Here is a 27403-nt window from a genome sequence, read left to right on the forward strand (position 1 = left end):
TTATTTCATTTATTGATAAGGATATTTCACATTGTGTTACCAACATTAAACTATTGGCCTGACCATTTCTAACGTGTTTTAGTAACAGCTTTCTAGAGATGACTAGGAGGAAATAGCTAAAACCTCTGTTTGGCAGATGAGGAAACTGAAGCTCAGAGAACAAATGACTCCCTTGGATCACTTAGCACGTCACTGGCAGGACTGGAACTAGGGCCTGGTTCTGTGATCTTTCCCTCCAGCCCCTGTCCTCCCAGGTCCAACACCTTTCCAGCCCCCTGCCTTCTGAAACGGTTTGAAATGATATGTTGTTTCCTATTTCCAGTCCCCCCAAGTCTATCATCCAGAGACTTTGATTTTGACTCTGAGCTGAAAGATGGGCAAAGAAATCCAGCTGCATTTCATTTAGGGAAAGGGGCTGGTTACTATCATTATGTTTTCAACCTAAGAGCTATCTCATTGGCACACATGGCATGACTAGTCAAGAGTACTCGGACCGATGGGGACCAGGGGCCGTGTGTTCCAGATGACTAAGGGTAAGCAGTAGCTGTATTCAGAATCGGTGAGCTGAACGCTGTGATGTGATTACAGGGGCTTGTTTTCTCTCTGTGGGAAATTCTTTGTAATTCACACTCAAGGCCTTTTACCCAGGTCAGTTATTTTGCCAAGTGCCCATCCTGTGACTAACACCTGGGTCAGTTGGTTGCACACCCTCATACCTGCAAATTGTATCTATGGTGGCAGAAAGCAGACCAGATGCCAGTCTACTGGGAGTAACGCTGTGAGGCCCCCTTACTTGGCCCAAGTTCCAGCTCTGTGCCCCTTCCACAGCTCCTTCTGCTCTGCTCCTGGGATTCTCAGCTTTACCTTCAGACACCTGTGTGGCTGAGGACCTTGCTCATGCTGCATCATCCTGTCCACAAACAAGATGACGGTTATATTAATGAGCAATGGAGGAGTCCAAGACCAGGGAGTTTTTGGTGCAACATAGTTTTCCATGAGGTAAAAATTAACTCGTGTAGATTTTTCCATTCAATTTTTTGTTTAATTCATTTTAATTTAGCTTAAGGATAAATGTTTATTGAACTCCTAGTATGTGTCAACACTGTTTTAAGATGGGGATAACAGTAGTGCCAAAAAAAAAAAAAAAAAAATCAGCAGCCTTCTCCCTGTATCTTCATGTGTTCCTTTCTCTGTGTTTGTGCCAATCTCTTCTTATAAGAACACCAGTCTTATTGGATTATGGCCCACCCTAATGCCCTCATTTTAACTCGATTACCTCTTTAAAGGCCCTATCTTCAAATACATAATATTCTGAGATACTGGGGGTGAGGACTTCAGCAAGTGAATTGGGAGAGAGGGGGCACAATTCAGCCCCAAACAGATATTTTCATGGGTAATTGACCTCCTTTATCATTTGAAATCCAAAGCTGTTGTCAGGTGAAGTAACTCTTCTTGCATGGCTACCCTGAGACTCTTGCAATTCCCTTGCCCAGGTTAATACCTGAGAGGTAAATCATTTAAATAGGCCATTTTCATCCAAATATGGGTAAAGCAAGACTTAGCGTCTCCCCAGTTCCCACATCACCACTTTCACATTCTTAAAGATAGTTCCATGCCACGTATTAGACAATTAACCCAGAATTTTAGTTTTCTGCTCATTCTGACAGGGTCTCTCCAAATGCCCTCCGAAGACACATTTCCAAGGTGGTTTTGAGGAAAAACCACAAGCGTAGACAAACCTGAATTCTTATCCTACCTTAGTCACTCTATAACTTTAGCTAAGTGACTTAACATCACTCGACTTCAGTTTTCTAGTCTGTAAAATGCGGATATCACAGCCTACTTCATACTATGGCATGATGATATTCTGAACATGAAGCACCTGGCACAGGCCTGGCACACAAGAGGTGCCCAGTAAATGCTAAATGTCAATTTCCTCTTCCCTTGTTCTTCCCATGCTCTGATCTCTCTCCTCTACTTAAAACAGCAAAAATATTTTGTATTGACCCTAATAACATCACCATTCCAGAATATTTGGAAGCCCCTCTTCTCTTTTATTTCCTAGTTTGAGAGTCAAATGGAAGTCACTTCAATAACATTTAATTAAGATAATAATATAGTGGTTCTCAAAGTGTGCCTGAGGCCAGCAGCATCAGGAGCCGTATCTGGAACTTGTTAGACATGCAAATTCTCAGGCCTCAGCTCAGAACTTCTGAGTCAGAAACTCTGAAGTGGGACCCAGCCATCCGTAGTTACACAGAGTAAGCCATCTGTGTTTCATCAAGCCCTCTAGCTCACTGGAATGCAAGCTTATTTAAAGAACCACTGATCTATGTTTAAGAACATGGACTCTGGAGCCAAGAGTGCTAAGATTTGATTCCTCTTCCACTTTTCATTACTATGTAACTGTGTCTTAAGTGACTTCTCTGGTCATCAATTTTCACATCTACTGAATTGTAAGACTTGTAAGACTCCCTATCCAATAAACCATTAACGTCTCTGTGTCGCTGTCTCCGGGCTCTTTCTTCAGTCTCTCGGCTGGGCAATTACATGGTCTGCAGGTCTGGAGGGCGCAGCCTAACAACCACGCAGCTAATGTTGAAGTGTACTTATGTCCTCACAAAGTAAGCCACCAAAACTGATTTCTCCTTCCCAGAGCCCTTGGGGAGAAAAGCATTTATGATTTCTCTATGTAAAGAAAGATGAGTTTGGGACTTCCCCGGCGGTCCAGTGGTTAAGATCCCACATGCCGCACAACCAAAGGGAAAAAAAAAAAAAAGAAGAAAAGATGAATTTACTAGAAGATTCTTTAACTGCATTTAAAAAAAATCTGTAATGAAACCTAACTTGTGATTTGTAATCACCACATATAAAAAAACAATCATTTTCTTTTATTTTTATTTTTATTTTGGGGCCACACCACGCGGCATGTGGGATCCTAGTTCCCCGACCAGGGATCAAACCCGTGCCCCCTGCCTTGGAGACATGGAATCTTATCTACTGGACCACCAGGGAAGTCCCCCCATTTTATTTTTCTTTCTTATTTTTGGCTGAAGGGTAATGCCTTGAAGATAAGGGCTTTTAAATTATTTACTTACTTAAAATCAACTCTTATCATAAGAGCAATACATGTCTGTTACAGAAAAATAAGAAAGCAAAGACAATTAAAAGAAAAAAATTCCATAATCCAATCTACTTATGGAAAATAGCTGTTAACAACTTCACATATATATATATAAAATCATGGGTATCTTTCCTATAAATATGCCTCAATTAAAGAATTAACTTTGGGGCTTCCCTGGTGGCACAGTGGTTGGGAGTCCGCCTACTGATGCAGGGGACACGGGTTCATGCCCCAGTCCGGGAGGATCCCACATGCCGTGGAGCGGCTGGGCCCGTGGGCCATGGCCGCTGAACCTGCGCGTCCGGAGCCTGTGCTCCGCAGCGGGACAGGCCACAGCAGTGAGAGGCCCGCGTACCGCAAAAAAAAAAAAAAAAAGAATTAACTTTGGAGTAATCCTTTGTATGGGTTGTATGGGTTTACAAATGTGTGTTCTCTTTAATATTTTACAATAATAAGCATGCCATAATTAACACTTTGATACACAAGTTTATGCATATATCTGATTATTTCATAAATTCTTAGAACTAGAATTACCAGGTCAAGTTCCACATATTTATATAGTGTCGAACTGCTCTGAAGAAATGTGGTACTAACATAATCTTCCACTTAAGAGTGTATATAACAGCAAATGTTTCTCCATATTATGTCCAGCAGTGGATAATTTAATTTTAAAATTTCTGGCTGTGGCCTTTTGAAAGGAGAACTTAACTGATTTCATTTGAAACGCTGGTTAAATTTTTTTTTCCCTCAGCCTCAGTCAAATTCATTTGTCAAACATGGTAAAATGAAAAGGGGCAAAGGGACAAGGCTTCTTAACGCCTCCGTCATGGCAAATGGCTTGGCAGCTCTGAGGGCCAGCAGTCTTATAATTCTGGTCTCTCACACCATCTGATGAATAAGTTTCCTGCTGGCCTCCAGGGATACATATCAATTCCAGCCATATACAGATGTATCTGAGAATACCGCAGCTGTATGACTGGTTTATTATCAGCGATTCCCAAAAAGGGAGTGTTCCCTTTACCCCACTCGTTCACAGAAGGTTTATAGAGAGTACTATAACTAAAGCCCTTCACTGGGGTATCTCAATACCCAGCACAGAGTAGGCACTGAGTAATTAATTACTCATGGAATTGATAAGACATTCTTGCTTTGCAGTTCTGTTTGTCAAGATCATAAATGAGTTGATTAAACCTTCTCTGCTCTTCCCCCAAAATGCAAATTCTTAAGAGTCAAAGGACTGACCTGGATGAAGGTGAGTAGCAGGGCACTGTCACACACCCATAAGACAGGGTGAGACCCATCTGATTCTGCTGGTAAAGATAAAACAATCCACTTCTAGATTCACACAGTTTATTATTTACAGAGACAGTGAAAGATGTGCCAAATCCCTGTTCCACACTCCAAAAAGGATGAGACCAAAGCAAGAGAGGCTGAATGCCTGCAGTGCAAGTTGTGGAGTATTTCGATGCTGAGGAGTCAGTTCTAGCCTGTAGCTAAGTGGTTTTATATTCTGAAGTTTTATTTTGGAGGGGGGAAAGGGGCGGGGAGGGGGCAAGGCAGAAAGCCTCAGAACTCATCAGAATCCAGAGACAATGAGAAACTGTCTCACGACAACCTCCCAGAGGAGAGAAGGAAGTGACAGAAGGTCCCATAACGATTCCTTACAAGCCTCTCATCGTCTCTTGATCTAGGAGGAATACAAAGCATTCCGCCAAAACTCAGAATAGCCTTTGCTTGCATGGCCTATGTGGAAAGGTGCAAGGATGCCAAGACACAAGGACAGTGGGATTGTTTTCTTAATTTCTCTTTAATGGTACAAATTGTAATAGTACAAAGTTAACAGTACAGAATAGTAAAAATTCTTTTTAGTACAAATTCCGTTTGTAAGTACAAGCCCACTGTTTAGTATGGTCCATGAGCTAAGAATGGTTGAGCTAAAATTCAAAGTAATATTTCATGACATGGAAATTACATGAAATTCAAATGTCAGTGTCCATAAAGATTTTGGAACACAGTGATACTCATTTGTTTAGAAGTTGTCTATTTTTGCTTTCATGCTACAACAGCAGAATTGCGTAGTGTCAACAGAAAGTGGCCCGCAAAGCTTAAAAGATTATCTGGCCCTTTACAAAGTTTGCTAATCCCTATCTAGCACCAGATATATCTTCTCAAATTGCTACACCTCCTCCTTTAATTTCTATTCAACCTGTTCTTTTGTTGTGATTTTAAACCAGCTGTCTCATATATACACTACTATGTATAAAATAGATAAATAATGAGAACCTACAGTATAGCACAGGGAACTCTACTCAATGCTCTGTGATGACCTAAATGGGAAGGAAATCTAAAAAAGAGGGGATATGTCAATATGTATACGTATAACTGATTCACTTTGCTGTACAGCAGAAACTAACACAACATTGTAAAGCAAATATACTCCAATAAAAACTAAAAAAATAAAAAACCAGCTTCATATACATATGAAAAAATAAATAAACCAGCTGTCTCAAGTCCCAAAGTGGATAATATAAAAACTTTTAAAATAAAAAAGTAAAAGAAACGTCACCAGAAAAGGATACAAGAGTCAAAGAAATTTTTTCCATAATTGCATATTTACTGAAAAATACATCAGAGGTAACGTAAATATGACCTTCTAAAGCAAATGAAGAAATAAGAATATACTTTAACTGAAATTCTAAAAAATTTTACTAAGAAGAAATTAAATGTAAACCATAAAGATATTATGAAGTTATCTGTTCCCAGCATTTCCAGGTTAGACTCCTTCACTTTGGTCACAGAAGCATGTCAGGAGGTAATGGAGCCTGGCATAGACAGTACATCCTTCACACAAATGAATTGTGGCAGGGGGTGGCACAAGGGAGTTCACCTGTATTTGGTGAACTGCCACAATATTATTCTCTAAGGCTACATAACAAGTATCTAACAACTAAAGGGTTAGGAGATGTCAGATTTTTCAGGATTATCTTCTTCCAAACTCTGCTATATGCCTTTTGTGGCAAAGTCATTGCTTTCAATATTTTTCTTCAATGCTCTAAAGATATATTTTTTAAAATTAGATTTGTGGAGTTTTTTCTAAGTCCATTTGTTACATTCATCAGCGGGTTCTGTCTGGGAGTTTTCTACTGAGGCAAATCATACCATGTGACCTCTCTCAATTCCTATCCAATCCCTTCCTCCCCTAACTGTTTTATAAAATGCAATGAGGCTAAAATAAATCAAGGAGAACAAACTGCAAACTTGTCACCATATTGCCACTTTCTGACCTCGTCAGTGACTAGCCAACTAGACCTTAAAGGCTTAAAAGGTGCCTATATTCTACCATACCCTAAGATAGTGGTGGGAAGATGGACAGTGATAGAAGCTCTTAATCTTTCTGTGTCATGGAGAAACTTAGTCTGGTGAATCCTATGGACCCTCTCAGAATAATACATTTAAGTATTTAACATAAAATACATAGGATTACAAATGAAATCAAGCAAATTGAAATCATCACAAAATATTTTAAAAACCAAATGTATAATATAGTAGTATATGTGCTTCTTTACAATTAGATTCAATGCCCAGAATACTGACGGGTCTAATAACTACCACACACAAATCATGGCATTGTAGAGTTCATTATATAACTATATGTATTTGTCAAAAGGCAAAGAATTATACACTAAAATTTGTGACTCTTTATGTTGACTATACCTTAATGAAGCTGACTTATAAAAATAAAAATTTACAGTGGTAGTCTAATAACTATAAGTTTGAGGTTTTGATAAAATTTTGAGACAGCTCTAAGAATACTGTGATGTGAAAATGTCATTTATTTTAGTGACAAGGCAATAGGTGTTTCTAAGTCTACTAATTCTACTGTGGCTAGTTTTACTAATCATTAAACTGTTACATTTCAGTAGGAGGTTAACAAAAATGAAGATGGGAATATCTTTCCCAATTTGGGTTGATGGCCCCCATGAAATATATACACGGAATGTATACACACAGTACACAGAAGGTAGTGAAACTAGAGAGTAGTGAGACTACTTGCAGAGCAGAGATAAACAGAGTATCTGTGGACATAGCTGAGGATAAGCAGCCCTTAGGAATCAGAAGGGTCTGCATGCCATAGTCACGCCTCCTGCTTGCTTACTCTCACGAGGACATCCAGTCCTCAACTTGTATACAGCCAGCCCAAGAATTCTCCAACAGCAAAGAACCAAGGGAAGTTACAGAGGTCTACTTCCAAGCTCCCAGGTTCTTCATGGGCATGACATTCCCCTGTATCACAGGTGCTAGCTTTGCCATGGCAACACCAAGCATGCTGCCAAACACCTGGCTACAACTAGGAATGGATCCTCCTGGTTCAGTCTAGGACCATATCCTTCCCCCAAACCCCAACGTCCCATAGTCCAGTAAGGAGTCAGTGGAAACAATGGGCATAAAGTGACACGGGGGTGTTGGGCCAACAAGGAAGGGCTTCTATTGTTATCCCTATCAATTCCATACAAAAACCCTCTACCAGGTGTAAAATACTTCCTAATTTCCATAAGTATACACATGGTAGTAAACACAAATGTGAGAATTATTTTATAAAGTCCCAAACCACAAGAGAATTATAGTACCTAAAAAGTGTAGTTCAGAGGAATTAGTAATTAATTCTGTAGCACGGTGGAGGTCTGTACTTGCTTTTGAACATGAACAGAATTTTCCCTGCTATCCAAAAGGAAAAGCATTGCAGATAGAGGGAAAAGCATGTGCAAAGGTGGAGGAGAATGGGAGGCAGGCAGGAGTAAGAGTACCAAAGGCTTTGTATGCCATGCTAATGAGTGATGTGACTCAGTCTGGCGCAGCAAACACCAGAAGGATCAGAGGGTAATGCAGAGGATGAAATGGAGGTAATTAAAATGAAGGTTCGGGAATTTCCTGGCAGTCCCATGATTAGGACTCCCCGCTTTCACCGCCGGCGCCCGGGTTCGAGCCATGGTCGGGGAACTAAGGTCCTGCAAGCCGTGTGGTGCGGCCAAAAAAAAAAGGCTAAAAGACCAATAAAGAAAATCCTGGAAGTTTTCAGCTGAAAGTCAGTGCTGGAAAACAGAAAAGGCAGAGATGGAGAAAAAGAGGAAAGTTTTCCTTAAAAAAAAAAAAAAGGAGGGGGGAAATCAAGACAGTGATTTATTGGATATATGGGAATAAAAGAGGGGGGACCACAGAAGTCTTTAGTTTTCTGACCTATGGTCTTTCAGCTTTATTTAAGGAAGCCAACATCCAGTTGTTAATACTGATCCTGCGCATAAATTGCAGATTGGTATTTCTGAAGAAGAGCCAGTTTTCCTTCGGACTGTGCAAACAGTCTAACATGGATCAAAGTTACCTTACGACCACAAGAGGCAGGACATACATGACAAATACACTGCTTACCGTTAAGTCTGGGGGACTCATCTTTGCAATCATTGAAACCAGACATTCTTGCTTTGCAGTTCTGTTTGTTAAGATCATAAATGAGCTGATTAAACCTTCTCTGCTCTTCCCCCAAAATGCAAATTCTTTTTACAGTTACAAATTTACAAATTCATTTACAGTTAAGGACTTTTAACTTTATAAATTCTGTACCTATCAAATCTGTGGTAGGTTTCTCTTTCAATCTTCCTAAGTCCATCTAACAAACACTCTGGATAATCACTTATAGAAAAATACATTAATAATTTTTCTAGCACCACTCCACAAGTACGTACAAAGAAGGCAAAAGAGCACTGCATTCTCATTAGGTAAATATCCCAACATAACAACTCAGATGAAAACTTAAGAAAAAGAAAATAAATATTACTTTGCCCAGAAAACCCATAGTAGGAAGTACTAAGACAAAATTAACGTGAGGAAAGATTTCTTTTTCTTTCTTTCTTTCTTTTTTTGGCCACGCCACACGGCTTCTGGGATCTTAGTGCCCCGGCCCGGGATGGAACCCAGGCCACCGCAGTGAAAGCACCGAGTTCTAACCACTGGACGGCCAGGGAATTGCCATAGCAGAGTTCGATGTCTATTTCCTACACAGAACACCACCAGAACTACAGAAGTGACAGGTCAAATTTGCAGAATGCTGACATTACAAGTGTATTTTACTCTACTATGCACTTCTTCACAAGGTGCGGTTGAAAGGGGGAGAAAGGCATCATAGGCCTTCCTATCCCGGTGGCATCTGGAAAGAGCCACCCGCTCCCACTTCCCCGGACCCAAAGCTTCAGGGTCTTTCAGGCCCAGCTCGCATTCTGCTCCACCGCAGACCCGAGGCCGCCGTCCTGCTCGCTCTTCCCGGGGCCGGGAGAGCAGACCCCACCCCCCTTCGGGCCCAGGCCTTTCTCTACCTTCCACCCGGCCCGGGGGACACGAGGGCGGCCAGGGCCACAGACCTTCCTCAGACGCCACTCACCCCGGCCCCACACCAAAAGGGACACCGTCCCAACCTCCTCCTCAGCTAAAGCCGAACGACCGGCACCCACCTGACACCCTCGGAGGAGAGAGCGCGTGTGCGGAGCGGGCTGAGGACTTTCTGAAAAGCCGACTCCACCGCCCGGCCGCCGCGTCCCCAGCCCCCCTCACCCCACCGCAGTCCGCGGAAAGGCTCGGCGTCCGCGACACAGACAGCGAGGGTCGGGACGAGGTCCTTCACGTCTCGAGAGCCACGACATCACACCTACCTCACGACGTACTCTCCTCACCGGACCAACCCTGCGGGTAGGTCCAGACACCGGCATTCACACGACACCTCCGGGGCCAACGTCAAACCACCACTGGGTTCCCACGCGCACCGCATCGCGCCTGCGCACAGCCCAGCAGCTGGACCAGGCTGTCAGTGCGCATGCGCCGGACTCCAGCTCTCCCCCCACACCGACGATTTTGAACCCTCCGCCCAAACCGGCCGGCGCGCGCATGCGGGTTTACAGTAGCTGGTGTCTCGCCACCCCCGCGAGAAGCTGCGGCTCTGGGGTTTGCAGCCGGACGAGGCGGAAGTCGTTCTGTTCCTTTACAGTCCCTCAGTCTGGCGGAAATTAAAGAGCTGTAAGGGAGGTTCCGGAGCTGGCCTGGCGTGTAGGTGGCCAGATGGAGACCGAGACTGTACACCCGCCACTGACCCGCCGCCCACCGCTGGCCTCTTCCTGGGATGCCGCGTGTGGAGCCCTGGCCCAGAGTCTCCATCTCACCCGGTCTGATCTCGGCGCCCGGGACGCCGACTGGGAGGAGCTGCTGGCGTCGCCTGCCACCGGGTGCGCCGGGCCGGCGGGGACTGGGGTTGTGCTCGGTGCCAGCCACGCCCTTGGGGGAGCCGAGATGGGAGGCGGGGGCCGTGAGGGGAGAGGGTCTGGACCCGGAGCCGAGCCGGTGACGGGTCTGTCCGGGCGGCGAGGGCGAGGAGGCAGGTCCCGGGTGGCGGGAGGGTGGGGGCGGGCCCGCGGGAAAGAGGTGGCGACTCCGGCATGAACGTCGGGCGCAGGGGACGGGGGGCAGGTGACCTGAAGACTCGGCGTTTCACCCCCTTCCCCCTTGTGTCCGTCACGTCGGCTCCTGAGGCCCCCTGTGGGGATCAGAACCGCCTTTCTATCCCGAAACAAAAACCTCCTGTCGTCCAAAATAGGCATTAAAAAAAAATCCAGATGTCGAAAATCTTCCTCAGCTTAGTTTTGAAAATGGAACACTTTGGTCCTTTATTCCATTCTGCACCCCGCCCCACCCCCACTTCTGAACTGTTTTTTTACACTAGCTGCCCAGTACATATATTTCATTAAGTGGACAGGCAATTATAGGAAGTCGCTTAGAATGTATTACAGAAGTCAAGCGAAAAGAGAGTGGAGAGCCCTCATGTCTAAAGCATCATTTCCTTGGGAATTCTGTATTGAGCATTTCATCAGTGCTTTGCAAGGCGCTTGGACTCCAAATGCAAATGTAAATGAGTAGGATAACATGTCAACCCCTGTGGCCCATTAAGTGGGTTAATGACAGTGTTCAGAGAACTGTATAATATTCCTCCTTTTCTTTTCAGCCAGGATCTGGTGATTTTGAAAAGGAACGTGAACAGCCAAGATGAAAACCCCTGCTTCCTTTACCTGCGATGTGACCCTCCTGGAGGTGAAGAAATCGTTTCTATTGGCATTTTAAGTTCAGCAAGAAATATGGAAGTATACTCAGGAGAGGAGTACTGTGGAACCAGTAGGGGCAAGAATGTTGGTAATGTTCTGGATAACAGGTTTGTGACGTATGCGTGTGGAAGTGTTCTTCTGAAGTAGTGTTTTATTTTCTTGAGCTTTTGTGAAATTTATTGATTCTCTGACATTGGTGCCAAATACTAGGGGAGAGAAGGTAAAAACATACCAGCAGACATAAAAGTTTAGACCTTTAGGGATCTTAAAGACAGTCTAGATCAGCCTAGTTGTTTCTATAAACGTGGAAATTGAGAGCTAGTGGAAGAGAGAGTAGTTGGTAAAAGATCATAGCTAGTTAGTGGAAGACTGATCAGATGAAGTTCTGGTAAGTGTTTCTTGTCTGTTTTCTTTAACTCACAGCGATCTGTTTTCCAAAAATTAAGTTGTCTATCAGTCTGGAACTTTGAACATTTTCCTGTAGGAAACTCTTTACACATAGTGCGTGAGCCCAACACTGTGCCATACCAGTCTACTTATTTAACCCATTTTTATACTTCTTGATTTTTTTTTCTGATTTCTTACAAAGATTCTGACCTAATCTCTCCTTAATATGAATCAAAATATGAAGTGTTTTATATACCGTGCATGTTGGACATAATGGGTACGTTATTGAGCTTTACAGTGTGCTCTGTGCTACGTAAGTATACATTTGATATCTAATTTCATTTTCTTATACAGCTAGTAAGTGGCAGATGTTTTCTTTGTAGTTAGTGCACTTCAGTAGGAAGTCCCAGCTGTTTATGCCTCACCAGGAAAACTGAATCTCAGGATTTAAATATTGTCCTGGAAACCTTTATTTTAAAATGTAACTATGAAAAGTGATAGTGTGTGAAATTTTTAATAAGTTAATTCCTTTTTATTTTTAGTGAACATGAAAAGATTATTTTGTACAAAAAATATCTAAAATTGGAGTCTTCCACACATGCTTGTAAAATAAAGGTAAGTCATTCCTAAATGTCATTTAGTCATTCCTAAGCTAATTTAAAAACTACAGTTGTCTTCCTATTATATATACTTATTTTCTGTAGGTTTGGTAATGTAGTTAGTCCAACTTGGTCCCTGGTTTTAGTTCAGAAATACTCAGTAAACATGTAAAAAGAATTTTTCTAAAAAATTGTCAACATTCTTCTGTTAAAATTTGACCATTTATTAGCTACGGTTGTAACCAAAAGTGGTGTCCAGCTGCTCGCCACTCAAAAACCAATAAAGAGGCACGGTTGGTGGACAGGAAAGTTTGCTTTGTTTTGGATGCCGGCAACAGCAGGGGTGGGGCGTTGGGGGTGCTGGACTCCTGTCTGAAGGCCGACTCCTCCCACTGACCATCATGGGGCAAGAGCTTTTATAGACAGAGGGAGGGGGCTGCATGCAGAAACAGCGCAGCCACCTCTGACAGTCATCTTGAAATTGGTCATGTGGTGGCCTGACCAGCATCATCTTGATTGTTCTTCAGTTCCAGGGTTGGTTTATTCCCTTTTCCTTGAGGCCAGTTCTCGGAATTGTGGCAACTTCTGTCGTGGCTACAGCCTGGTCATCATGTAGTTAACTTCCTCCACCTAGTGAGGGTTCCAGTATCTATAAGACAGCTCACAGGATGTGGCTCAGAATATGATCTATAGCCCTTGAGGAGGAGCTAAAGGTCCTTGACTATGCTTAATGACTAAACTATTATTATTTGGTCTCCTTTGACTGTTTTCCTTTGTTTCTGCAGTTTCTCACTTGTCTGATTAAACTTATTCTTTGGCTAAAGTTTTTCCACAGACCAAAGGCAGGCTGAGGACAAGGAGGGCAAGGACCATAGGGTCCTGCTCCATTTCCTAGTCATGTCATGTACTGTTGTTAGTACAGCAGTATAGTACTTTTGAGCCTTAAAAAACTGAGTTAAAAACATTTTTTATCTTTATATAAAACTTAGGTGCCAAGAAAACCACAAGCGGTTTTGGTCCCCAAATCTAGAAGGATAGAACACGATCAGGGAGGATTCAGACATGGGTACCATAAAGTTAAAGGAGTTTGGATTGGTGTCTTCAGCCTGAAAAATATTATTAAGGTGAACTTTACTAAGGTCATCAGATCTAAGGAAATGGTACTGAGCTGGAAATCGAAAGCCCTATTTTTTTTTAATTTTTATTGGGGTAGAGTTCATTTACAATGTTGTGTTAGTTTCAGGTGTACAGCAAAGTGAATCAGTTATACATATACATATATCCACTCTTTTCTGCATAAGCCCTAACTGTTAAATGAGCGCTCTTGCTGACTAACACAATAACCTTGGGCAAGTTCCTTCACCTTTTTTGACCTACCTTATGGGTAATATTAGGGAACTGAAGAAAATTCTTGGATTGATTATTTTTAATTTCTCAAATTCTGTGCTGATTATTACTTACAGAAGAGCGCACAACTGATTATCCCAAGATGTTGTTTTAGGAGTATATACTAATAGCTTCTAAAGTCATTTAAATAAGGCAATGCATTCATCCAACAAATACTGGAGTGCCTGTTGATGCCAGATGCTGTACTTGGCATTCAGGAATTGGTAGTTACGAAATAAATTGGAATGAAGGCCTCACATCACAGATATTATAGTGGGCAACACATAATAGGTTGACTCAGTGTGCAAAATAGGTACTACATTTGCTAGTGAGACAGGCTTGGGGGTTAAAAAGCAGAACAGGGATAATATGGAGGTTGGAATGTGGGTGTTTACATTTCATGAGGTATTTACTTACTTGTTGATGACAGTCACATCTTTGGTGCCACACTGAGTTTTTACATCATGGGTCTGTGTTCGCCTGTGTCTTTGTGTGATATATGGGTTTGTTGTGTCTCTGAAGGTGAATGGTATTTGAAACTGTGCTGTGGAAGTACCAGGGAGTGAAAGAGTGTTTCATTTAGGGAAATCCTTGGGTTTGTATGAAAGCTTCTTCTGGGCCAATAGTATACGTAAGTTAAAAGTAATAGTTACTGATGCATATGTTTGAGCACTTACTCAATGATATGTACTGGAAATTTTAACACATAATCCTCATAACAACCATGTGAACTCATTTTACTCCTGACTCAAGTTTGGTATTTGCCCGTGGTCACGCAGGCAGAGCCATCACTGAACACAGGTCTCTCTGATTCTAAATGCTGTTTACTTTCCACTTTGCTGCTTTGTTGTCCTACACCACACATGAAATGTCTTTTGGTCTAGAAGCATGGACAACATGAAGAAGCATAAAACATTGGAAAAGCTACTGGGATAGAAGCCAGAAGAAACAAGCTCAGAGCTCAACTTCGCTAATTGGGTGTCTTTTGCAAGTTAAAAAAACCACCCTAAACTCCTCTTTTTATGTGTAAACTATTGAGCTCTCTTAGGTTGTATTGATATTCCCTACAGTTCTAAATTCTAAAATCCTGACTTATTTATATTTAGTATTTCACAAACACTTTGCATGTGACACTGGACAGTCTTATTTTGTATTAAATAATACTATAGCAAGTTTCAGTATGTTACGATCTCAGATTGGTATAGTTTATCTTTAATTCCCTAAACTAAGTAAGTAAAACATTATTTATACATAATCTTTTATTTAAAAAGGACTTTTTGCATTTATATTGTTTACTTGAGTCTTTTTTTGGTCTATGACTGTTCTAGAGAAACCTTTAAAATGTACTTGGAGTTAATTTTTAGATTCTTGAATGCTTCAGTCTTACTGCAGTATTAACAAGAAGTGACCTTAGATAATGATTGTTTTTATTATCATTCTTAATTTTCCTGAACTTTTGTATTATAATAGCTGCTCTCCTTTGGTGAAAAGCAGTGTGTGTTCATCAGTAAAGTTGTGGTACACGTGAGGCCACTTCCAGCAAATTCTTCAGCAGGCTGTCCTGCTCTAGGATCAAGGATAGACCTGGAGAGGGTCCAAACTATCATGGAGTCCATGGGGTCAAAGTTGTCATCTGGAGCTCAGCAACTGATGAATATGGTTATTTTCCAGAAACAGGTAAGTAGAAATGGATTTCTTTCCAGATACTGTTAAAATTCTTTAAATGATGTCTTCTTATAAGGACATGTAGAAACATAAATCTTTTTATTTCAGCTTTTGTTATTGATTTAACTGTTAGCTTTACTAACTTTTCTAAAAATAACATTATGTAGACCTACTCTCTTGCAAAAAAATATTTCTACTACAGACTTCACAATTTTCCATGAATTCACTCATTTATTCATTCAGCAAGTATTTATTTAGCCCCTTCTTAGTGAATACCACAGTTTTGGTTACTTTAGAAGATTCAAAGATGAATTAGTCGATAACCTGTCGTTAAGGATCTCTGTAGTCTTGTTAGGGGAGTCAGGGCATCTAAGTGGGGAATGATGAGGAATGCTAGGAAAGGCTTATGAAAGGAAGTAGCGTTTTATCTAGGCCTTTAAAGAGGAAGGGTGGGGTTAAGCAAGTAAATTTGGAGGGATGCAACTTGAGAGATAGAGAACAGTATGGATTAAATCTTCAGTGCTAGAGGAATAGGATGTAGCTAGGAAATGAATACAAGTTCATTTCTCTGGAGTGAAGAAGTGACAGGAAGTTTCAGGTAGACTGGGGCTGGATCTTAGAGGATTTTGAATGATGTTATAGAGTTTGTGGGTGTTTTTTAGCTCTGTTTTAATAAATTTAATCCGCTATTATGTGTAAGATGAGTCAGTAGGAAAGATGCGTCAACAGAAAGTGAGGCTACAAGAGGGAAAGCAGCTCTGTTATTTCCATCATCCAGAGGAGAGTTAATGAGAGTCTAAACTTGGAAGGAGTAACCTGATGCTGGATTGTGAGAGGCTACAGCAGTGGGGCCATTGGGACTTGACAACTAACTTAAGATGGGTTCTGTGGGAGAAAAACAGAATCAAACGTGAAACTAAAGTTTTGAAAATGGTGTTACCATAATATACATGGAACCCAAGGGGGGAAGCGACTTGGGGGAAAAAGGAGTGTAATTTGGGAGTGTTGAGTTTTAGATGTGAATAACACATGCCCTGGGGTGATGATGTGAGACTTTGGAAACACAGGTGGGGCTGGTGGAGTGGAGGGAGATTTGGGAGGAGCATGCCTAGTAGATGATGGGGAAGCGGGTGAGGGGAGAGACCGGAGCCAGGAAGGAAGACCCTGGGAGAGTAGGTGCGTTTGCTAAGAATACGGGGAGAGGAAAAGGGAACCAGAAGAGCAGGTCACGGCAGTGCTTAAGAGTCGCAAGAGATCTGATGTCAGGAGACCTGAATTCAAAGCTCTTAGTTCTGTTATTTGGCATCGCTTCCTCTTTTTGAGGATAAATTTCTTTGTGTTTACAATCTAAACGATAATACTGGTAAGATCATAGGATGAAAGTTAAAACCAATAATATGAGTTTAAAAGCTTGCATAACTTTTGTGAGGTTTGCTGATATTAATTTAGGACGAGGATCGTTGGATCGACAGGCAGAACAGGAGAGCAGGAGAGTTGCTGATGATCTTGGAAAGCATGGAAAGGAGAGCTGTGAAATGAACAGCGTCCGTACTCTCCTTGCTCTGGCACTAACATCTCACCTCCATACCTCAGGAGGCTCCTAGCTGGTCCTCCTGCACCACGCTCCCTCTCCACAGTGCAGCCAGCATGGCCTCATCGGACTCCACGTCCCCTGTGTCAAGCCCCCTGACTGCTTCCCTTGACACTCAGAACTAATCCAGGTTCCTTACGCTCTCACCTGAGATCTGGGCCCTCGTTACCTCCTCAGCCTCATCTCCTGCTGCATCTCCTTAGATGCCTTGCTCTAGACATTCTGATGTGGGTATTCCACAAACATCCAGACGTGCTCCCACCTCAGGACCTTTGCCCTCTTAACCATTCTCTTTGGCCAGAATCCTCTCTTCCTGGCCTTAGCAAGTCCGCATTTTTCTTGTTATTTCAACCTCATCTTAAACGTTCCATCTTGAATGACACCTTCCCTCACCACCCTGATTAAAATATTAGCCTTTTCCTCCACATCTGTATCATGTATTTTCATCAGCGCTTTCTTGCCCGTTTTTGTTTATGTGTTGTTCTGTGTATCTCATTAAGATATAAGCTTTGTGCAAAGACGACCTGTCTGTCTAGTTTATGGCTCCGAGTAAATTTTACATAATATATATGCCCTTTGGATTATCAACTAAATACTCCTTGGAGATCTTCAGGGGGTCAGTTTGAATAGTGATGAGATGGAAACCAGATTTTGAGGGATTAGATGGTAAATGGGTACTTAGAATGTGGGTTGTTTCAAGAATGATAGAGATAAGGAACCTGCCGGTATCAGAATCCCTTGGAATGTTTATAAAGTGCAGAATCCTGGCCCTCACCAGTGAAACACTGGTTGTGATCCAGGACTCACCTACTTATACAGGCAATGCCAGATGAGTCTTATGCAGAGCATATTTTAAGAACAGATGTTTGAGGGGAAGGATCCAGTGGACATAGAGATTAAACATTTAAAAACAAAGAAAGTTTTTGTGTGTGGAAAATTTTGGAAACATTAGAGAGGGTTAATGAATTAAGTAAAATCAGTTCATGGACTGATTTTTATGTTTTAAAACCTTGACTTTGGAAAAGAAATGACGTGAGTAGTAGTTTGTGGGGTTTTTTGCCCATGTTTTTAGGGTTTTTTGTTTAATTCCCAAAATAATACATTTTCTTTGCTATGAATTTCCATCCATTCACAAGTACATAAGGTATATTGTAAGAGTGCTCTCCCAACTCTCATCCTATTCCCAAGCTTGGTGTGTGTCCTTGTCGCATTTTCTATCATATAGAAACACAAGTCCTCCAACCAACAGCACGTGTGTTGTAACCCCCCAACACACGTGCTAAATCATTATCTATGGGGACATTTGGGAAACCCCCTGGGGAAGAAAGAAGGTGATCCTGTTAAATCGTCTTTTAAACATGCTAATAAAAGTCTTCTTTCTTGTGGGGAGGCTATATTTATGAATGATTCTCACAGGATATACCTGGTTCTCTAGGATTGCTTTTATCCACAAACAAGGAATCCATGGAATGTCTTCCTGGAAAGTCATATAAGCTCTGTAACTATCTGTTGAGTATAAAGTAGGGATGTTTCATGACCAGAACCTCTCCTTCTATGGAAGGGGTGTAAACCCACACTGTTTGGAACCTTCATATGTTAATTGGGGCAGGGCCTGTCCTGATGAGGAAAGAAAGGACCTGGGGAGCAGCTTTCTAGACTCCCTGCTTCACCTTTGCCTTGTGGTTCCTTGTTTCCTGGAAAGTTTCTTAAAGTGATTTCTTCTTTCCTTGTATTTGAAGTTCACATGTGCTGACTTTCATTTGTTTTTGCTTTAGCAATTTAGAATAATTGAGTAGGAATTCTGAGTCAAAGTGCCTGGCATAGTTGTCATTTAATGTTATCTGAGGGAAAGCTGTGTCCCATTTTCTCAACAAAAATATATTCAGTTATTCAAGATTTTCACTGTTTACCTTTTTCATCTGAAAAGATAAAAACATCGTTTTTCCTAGCTTTTTCAAGGTGATACTTTTTGGATTTTGTGATAATTTAAAAAGTTAAAGACAGACCTTTCAGAAATCCTACAAGATGTTCAGAGATACTTATTTTTTTCAGAAATCTGAGGGTATGTGTGCAAATTTGTATTTGTCTTGTTCACTGTCTTATTTCCAGTCCCTGAAACAGTACCTAACACAGAGTAGATTTCTGGTAAATATTTGTTGAATGAATGAGTTTGGAGCTGCCTTTATCCAAGAATCATTTTTTAGAATATTCAGAAAATATATGGACTGAGTGTTTTCAGCTAATCTTGTATAATATTTTTCTCAGTCTCTCTAACTAGATACTGAGCAACATTAAGTATGAGATGATATCCCCTATAAGAATCCCTAGTAGAGTTCTATGTTTAGAATTTAGGATGGAGGTGTATAACTTAACAGTTAGATAGGCTAGAGGTAGTTTTGCTTTTCTCTTGTGGAAAAATTGAAGAGCATAGCAAGAGCATGGCCCTGTGTAGGAGACAGTGTAACCTGCTCTCAAAGGTTAGCCAGAATTTTCTCAGGAAATAATATAGCATAGCCGGTTGAGTTGAGGCCACAAAACATAATCATTACCCTACAAATTATTAAGGCAGACTTAGCCAAAAGGTAGGTCGTTTTAGTCATCGAAAATGTCACAGAAGTACTCATATAACATCATACTTTAAATATGTAACTATCTGGTCTATACTCCAATGAAAATAAATTGCATATTCTTAGGTTGAATCACCATATGTGACGGTGGGCAGATGATTTTTTTTTTCTTTTAACATCTTTATTGGAGTATAATTGCTTTACAATGGTGTGTTAGTTTCTGCTTTATAACAGTGTGAATCAGCTATACATATACATATATCCCATATCTCCTCCCTGTTTCGTCTCCCTCCCACCCTCCCTATCCCACCCGTCTAGGTGGTCACAAAGCACCGAGCTGATCTCCCTGTGCTATGCGGCTGCTTCCCACTAGCTATCTGTTTTACATTTGGTAGTGTATATATGTCGTGCCACTCTCACTTCGTCCCAGCTTACCCTTCCCCCTCCCTGTGTCCTCAAGCTTATTCTCTACGTCTGCATCTTTATTCCTGTCCAAGGCAGATGATTTTTAATTCTGTGAAAGTTATCAATTACTGTTACTGAATTGAGAGTACTAGATTTCATTACCGTAAATTAAGGAAACATTAAAATAAGCCCGTGCAATTTTACTAAGTATGTTTGTATTTATTTGAATATTTTCCTTAGCAAAAATAGTGAAATGATTAGAAGTCCTGACTCTGGAGTTCGGTGGCCTGGGTTCCAGTCCTGCTTCTGCCACTGACTAGTTGTGTTACCTTGGCCAAGCTAACTTTAGTCTTGGTTTCCTAACTTGATATTGGGATAGTAGCTATAGCCTACTCCATGTGAAAGTTCTGGGGATCAAATGAAAGTAGGCAGGTTGCCTGACTCTGAGTTACTCCAGAGGTTACCTGTCATTATCATTCATGTTAATAATAACATTTTCTTATTTACCTTGCTCAGAATTGTATTCCCATCGGACAGCAGCTTCAGTCAGTTTTGGGAAGCACTGGATACAAGCACATGATCGGACTGCAAGCATCATCTGCTTCAGGGGCCTTCGACAAGTCATCCCCCACACCTTTCCCTTCCAGGACTGGATTGACATCTGGAAACGTGGCTGAAGACTTAAAAGCTTACATTGATAAAAGTACGCAGCCAGCTGGTGGAGGAAATATGACAAGCCTCCAAGAGTGTAAAATTGTGCCACAAAACCATTCTCTTCCTGAGAATGATCTTAAGAATGCAGTATCTTCTTTGTTACCAAAGAAAGCAAGCGACAGCTCACATATGCCTAACTCTGAGTTGCTGCCTGTTCTGCAGAATCTGTGTAGTCAAGTGAACCATCTCCGTGTGGGACCCAACACCAAGTGGCAGGAAAGCATCACCAAGCCCGGTGAAGGCATTGTTGGTGTTACGTGAGTGTCTAAGACAAGTGTGGTTTCGATTGGGGGCGGGAGGGGGGAGGCAGGTGGAGGAAAGCAGGTTGTTTCAATAACTACTGCCTGAAAATGTTTCCAGAGAGGATTGTAGGAGCTTTCACATTTCACCATTAACACACTATAGGAAGGAAACACTCAGCGGAGTAGGATGGATTGCTTTAAAAGAAGCGGGTCAAACTGGAGGTGCCGAGCACTTCTCAGGCATCTGATGGAAGGGGTACAAGCAGCAGATAGGGTCAGAGTAGAGAGTTGTCTGCATGAATGGAGAGGAGCTGTGGTGACCATGATATGTACATTTTTTGCCTGATTATATGAAGTGAGCCATTGTAACAGATGTCCTCTGTAGATTGTGTGTGACCTAGGCTAATTTCGGAGTCATCCAAACGTTTTTCAGCTCTGAATTATTTCTAGTGTACAGGCCCTTATCCCCTGATCTCATAATTCCAATTTTTTCCAGTCCTGCTTTGATTGAGGGGTGGCTAAGTGTTTAGTATGTTCCCCATCCTTTATATAGATGTAATGTGTCCAAATTTTGCGCTAGATTGGAATTCAGGACGCTAATCATAGTTCTAGCTTAACTATTTTACCTTAGTGTTTAAATCTTTTGGTTTAGACATTTTTCCCATGTAAAATGAGGGAGTTACATTGGTTGAAACTTTCTTAATGTCTCCAGTAGCATTCAATTTGAGGAGTTGACGTTATTGAACAAGTGGTTCTTATTTGGGAAGGATAAGGAAAGATAACAATAGTCTTTAATTGTTTTTTTTTTGTTTTTTTGTTTTGGCCATGCTGCATGGCATGTGGGATCTTAGTTCTTAGTCTCCCGACCAGGGATTGAACCCGTGCCCCTGCACTGGAAGCGCGGAGTCTTAACCACTGGACCACCAGGGACGTTCCAGTCTTTAGTTGTTGATAGTCTAATCAATGTTAACTTGTGATATAGCAAAACAAAGCAAACGAACAATAAAACCCAAAGGAAAGAACAAAAAACCTAAACAGATTTAAAAACTGCTCCTGTGTCCAGCTGAGATGGAATGTCCCCATTTCTCTCAGATCCCCCTTTTTACCAATAAAAATCCCTGGACATAATCCAGCAAACATACAAAGACTGTAAAAGGTGGAAAGAAGTCAGATTGCTCAGGGACTGTGAGGCTTAGTGTTCCTTGGTTCCTAGTTACCTGCGAGTTTCTTTCATCATAGATGGGTATAGGATTTTGTCAAATACTCTTCCTATGGCCATTCATATGATCATGAATTTTCTTCTGTAGTCTGTTCATATGGTGAATTACATTAATTTCAAAAACTGAACCTGCCTTGTATACCTAGAATAAATCCCACTTGGTTGTGGGCTGTAATTCTTTTTTACACGATGCTGGATCTGATCTGCTAATATTTTGTTGAGTATTCTTGCATCTAATTCATTAGAGATATTGGTCTGTATTTTTCTTGTACTGTCTTTGTCCGGTTTTCACGAGGGTGATACTGGCCTCATAAGATGAGTTCTACATCTTAGAAGAGATTGTGTAAAATTGGTGTTATCTCTTCTTAAGGTGTTTGGTAGAAGCCTCTAAGGAAAGCAGCTGGGCCTGGTTATTTCTTTCCTGGAAACTGTTAAATTACCAATTCAATTTCTAACATAGTAAAGTTGTCAATTCTCCCTATTGATATGCAGGCTTAATATTATGCATATTGAAATCCCACCACAATATTTGGCAGACATAAGCAGGATCATTTTCAAAATTATATGAAAAACAAAAGAGGTAGAATAGCTAAAACAACTTTGAAAAAGAAGAATGAAGTGGGAGGACTCACTCTTCCCAGTGTCGAGTCTTAAGTAGTTAGAGTATTCAAGATGATGTAGTGATGGCAGAGGGACAGACACGTAGGTCAATGGAACATAATGGAGGGCTCAGAAATAGACCCACAAAAATATGCTCAACTGATTTTTGACAAAAGTGCAACAGCAATTCAATAAAGGAAGAATAGTCTTTTTAACACATGGTGATGGAGCAATTGGATATCCGAAGGGCAAAAAGTGAACCATGACCCAAACCTCATACCTTATATAAAAATTAGCTCAAAATGGATCATAGACTTAAATGTAAAACATAAAGCTATAAAATTTTTCTAATAATACATAGGAAACAATCTTTGGAGACCTAAGACAAGATAAGACTTCTTAGATATGACACCAAAAGCAGGGTAATCAAAAATTTGATATATTAGATGCCATGAAAATGTAAAACTTTTGCTCTTCTCTGTTAAGAGGAATAAAATACAAATTACAGAGTGAGGGGAAATATTTGCAAATACATATCCAACAAATGACTTATATCGAAAATATAGAAAGAACTCTCAAAACTCAACATTAAAAAAATCCAATTAGAACATGGGCAAAAGACATAAAGAGATATTATACCAGAGAGAAGGTACAAAAAGCAAATAAGCCCATGAATAGAAGTGCTGTTGACCTCATGGCTATTAAGGAAACACACATGAAAACCACAAGAAACCACTACACAGAATGGCTAAAATAAAAAGTTTAGAAATGGTAACAAAACCAAATACCAATGAGGCTGTGGAGAAACTGGAGCTCTTGTACGTTGCTCGTGGCGATTTACAGTGGTACAGCCACTCTAAATAAGTTTGGCAGTTTCTAATGGCTAAACATATAGTTACCATGTGACTCAGCAGTCATACTCCTGAGCATTTATCCCAGAGAAATGAAAACTTTTCACATAAAAACCAGTACACAGTTGTTCATAGAAGCTTTATTTGTAAAAGCCAAAAACTACCAGTATGTCTTAAAATAGATGAGTGGTTAAATTAACCCTGGTATATCCATATCATGGGGTGCTATCAGCAATAAAAAGGAAGGACCTGTTGATACATGCAACACCTTGGTTGTCTATCAAAGGCATTATGCTGATAGACAAAAGAGAATCTCAAGAGGTCACATACTATATGATTCTGTTTGTGTAACATTCTCAAAATAATAGAGATGAAGACTGTATTAGTGATTACCAAGTGTTAAGGATAGAGGAGATTAGGAGAGTGGATGTGACAATAAAAGGGTAGCAGGAGGGAGATCTTTGTAGTTAAGGAATAGTTCTGTCTCTTGATTGTGGTTTTTAACAATCGAGACAGAACTTGATTCTGTCAAGAACGTGATGTTTACATGAATGAGTGTACATGTGATAAAATGTCATACACACACACTGTACTAACATCAAATTCCTGGTTTTAATATTATACCATAGTTAGGTAAGATGTAACGATTGGGACCATTGGGGAATTATAGTATCTTTACAACCCCTGTGAATCTATAATTATTTGAAAATGAAGAGAAAAATAAAAAGCTCCTCGTATATTCTAGAGTAGTGGTTCTCAAACTTTTTGGTCTTTACCCTCTTAAAAATAATTGAGCACTCCAAAGAACTTTTATTTATGTAGGCTATATAAAAATATTTATTAGTTTAGAAATAACAATAAGCTCATTACCTAGTAACATAAACATTTTTATGAAAAAATACCATATTTTCTTTTTAAAAAGTTTAGTGAGAATTGTATAGTTTTATTTATTTATTTGGCTGCATTGGGTCTCTGTTGCTGTGCGCCAGCTTTCTCTAGTTGCGGTGAGTGGGGGCTCCTCTTCATTGCGGTGCACGAGCTTCTCACTGTGGTGACCTTTTGTTGCAGAGCATGGGCTCTAGGTGCGCGGGCTGCAGTAGTTGCAGCACGTGGGCTCGATAGTTGTGGCACGTGGGCCCTAGATCACGCAGGCTTCAGTAGTTGTGGCTCACAGGCTTAGTTGCTCCATGTCATGTGTGCTCTTCCCAGACCAGGGATCGAACCTCTGTCCCCTACATTGGCAGGCAGATTCTTAAACACTGCGCCACCAGGGAAGTTCGGTATTGTTTTAAATTTATGTAAAACTTTATTAGCTTTGGATTGTATTCTCATATGTTGCATTATAGCATGTATAAACATACATAGCTAGTAAGACCACAGTAGAAATACTGAGAACAAATTGAGTTACCTCTGAAAAAAACATTTATCTGTACTGTAAACCTACTACCTTAAGGAATTCTAGGAAACAGAATATACAACCATACATGCTATTAGTTATCACAGTAATGACATTATACATGGTATAGCCTCTGGATAATTCATTGTACGATTCATGTTCAAATAATATTATTATTATAAAAATACTTTTGACCTCATGGAACCCCTGGAAAAAGTCGTGGAGACCCCAGGGTTTTGTGGACCACACTCTGAAGTTCACTGTCCTTGTCCTTCCACTGCTTTAGTAAGATTGTTTGGATGAAAAAAGAGAAAACTGTTTAAATTGTAGGGTTGCTTGGGGAAGCACTTGGAAGACAAACATGGAGACCTTAAAAAAAGTCAGTAAGATCGCTTTTGATTTGAGGCTCAAAACCAGAAAGACCCTTTCTATCTAAAGACCTGTTCTTTGAGGGTAGAAATTCTATCATCTTCATATTTATATTCTCATTTCAATTTATGCTTAAATGTTTAAAGAATTTAAGAAGTAAGAATCCTTTGGGCATTCAGGTTTGTGGTTGCCTGTTGCATATGTATTTTAGAACCTGGAAATATGTTGTAAGGGGACAGAGTATAGTTGTGGAGACAAATTTTAGCAATGTGTGTTGGCTGCTTATTGTACTATAGTTTGGTTGTTTTTGTTATAATATTAGGGAAAATTGTTCTATTATTATTTTTTTAATTTATTTTTAGAATGGAAGAGCAATCCATTTGTTCCTACTTGGAAAAGATTCTTTCTAAAAATATGGAACTGATGGAAAAGAAACTTATGGACTACATTGATCAGCGAATATATAAACTCCAGGAGCACATAGATAATAAGATTGCTTTGTTAGTGGACTTGCTGCAAAGTCCCAACTCCCCACCCTCTGGCATGCCTCTAAGACATTATGACTCTGGAGAAAGACTTTCAAATGGAGAAAGATAGCACTGAACATGTTCAAAATACTACAGATATTTATTACATATTTATTACAAAGCCGAACCCCCAAAAAAAGTTTATGAAAAGCAGGTATTTAATGTCCTTTGAAATATTACCACTTAATTAACGTGACCTCACTGTTCATTTTTACTGCACTCGTGAATCCAGTACTGTACACTGAGTTAACATGATAGGATCATAAGTTATTTTTGTTTGCAATATTTTTCACTCTCAGTGAAATTTATGTATACTTCTGGATTAACTGTTTTTTAAGGATTTCTAGAGCAGTTCATTAGTTCGTATTGTATGTGTTTCATAGAAGTACATTTTTTATTTATACAAAGACTTTATAGTCTTAGGCATCTGAAAAATAATGCTTAGAGTATTTGATAATTTTTCTTTTTCTAATCAATTGTTTTTGGAAAATTGGATACTTAAGACCTTTAATTCAAATCACTAGTTTACATTTTGTATTGTTTATCTCAGTTAATGAACAAGGTGCAGTGTTTGGCATGTGTAAAATGAGTTTACACTGAGGTTAATATTATTTGTTTCAGTACAGTGTAGCAGTACATAGGGAAGTAAAAATCACAACTAGCCTATTCCCTGTTAGGAATATTATTTTAGATTTAATGTTTGATGTAAAATGAGAGAAGTCATCTTGTTTTATCTCAGTCAACCCAGAAAATATAAGGAACTATTTCCCTTTCTGAGATGATACAGGTTCCTCTTTCCAGAACCTTGTTCTATATGTTTAAAGTGCGAAATTCTGAGGTTCTGCTTTGAAGGGTTAGGCATATGAATCAAGGAGATTGCAATTCTCTCAGGCAGACTTAATTTTTGGAAATTATAACTATTGTATATGTGTTGAAGGGTGATGTATTTGCATTTAAAAAATAAATGTATCCACTCTGGAAACTACTTGTCTAAGTAAATACAAATTTTTAATTTTCAACTAATCTTTGCTTAAAATGCTGTATTTTTATGAAAAAGGGTGTTTTACAGTTGATATTTTGGTCAGTTCTTTAAAATGAGGGCTAATTTGTATACTCTTTGTTAATTTGTATCATACTACAAAGGTGACACAGTATATAGAACATACTGTCACTATAGCCACTTGAAAATTTACATATTTTTCTAGTCTTTTCTAATTTATGGGACATTCACAACATACATAGCTGTAAGATAGTATTTCCTTTGTTGTTCAGGAGAAATCTGTCTCACTGCAAGCTGAACCCTTTAGTTAAGTTTTACAGCTTCTGGTGGTTGTAGTCTGTTGATTTACAAAATGCCTCCTTCCAGATACATGAGTCATCTTACAAGTCTCATCCTGATTACATCTGAAACAGAAATATGGTCATGTCAAAAAGATGTATAAAGGTACAATATTGAAAAGAGATGATACAAAATATTCTTCAATTAAATTTTCCAGTTTAAATTTAAATTTAAATTTAAATTTTAAATTTAAATTTAAATTTTAAATTTAAATTTAAATTTAAATTTTCCAGAAGCCAAAATCTCTCTAAAGAGACAAAGTCTTCAGTTCAGACTAATGTAAGCTA

The 27403-nt window shown here is 40.1% G+C and overlaps 2 protein-coding genes across 4 annotated transcripts in view; one reads left to right on the forward strand and one right to left on the reverse strand.

The window, feature by feature from the left end:
* Positions 1-10049, reverse strand: part of C14H10orf120 (chromosome 14 C10orf120 homolog) — a 47698-nt gene extending 37649 nt beyond the window's left edge. For both annotated transcript variants that reach the window (XM_033420841.2, XM_049696986.1), the window contains exon 1: positions 9823-10049. The gene's annotated coding sequence lies outside the window, so the exon portion shown is untranslated. The remainder of the gene's footprint in view (positions 1-9822) is intronic.
* A 35-nt stretch (positions 10050-10084) lies between these two features.
* LOC101269199 (ATPase PAAT-like) lies at positions 10085-26968 on the forward strand. 2 transcript variants are annotated; one of them, XM_004265745.4, is made up of 6 exons: positions 10085-10389; positions 11163-11366; positions 12189-12261; positions 15102-15308; positions 20376-20830; positions 25613-26968. In XM_004265745.4, exons 1-6 carry the CDS (start codon positions 10226-10228, stop codon positions 25845-25847), a joined length of 1338 nt encoding a protein of 445 aa, XP_004265793.2. In that variant the 5' UTR covers positions 10085-10225; the 3' UTR covers positions 25848-26968. The 2 variants fall into 2 exon arrangements, with proteins under 2 accessions (XP_004265793.2, XP_033276728.1); XM_033420837.2 differs by lacking the exons at positions 20376-20830; positions 25613-26968 and having other exon boundaries at positions 14516-15236.
* Positions 26969-27403: the final 435 nt, after the last annotated feature.

The sequence above is a fragment of the Orcinus orca genome, chromosome 14 (assembly GCF_937001465.1).
Source record: "Orcinus orca chromosome 14, mOrcOrc1.1, whole genome shotgun sequence".
Lineage (NCBI taxonomy): Eukaryota > Metazoa > Chordata > Mammalia > Artiodactyla > Delphinidae > Orcinus > Orcinus orca.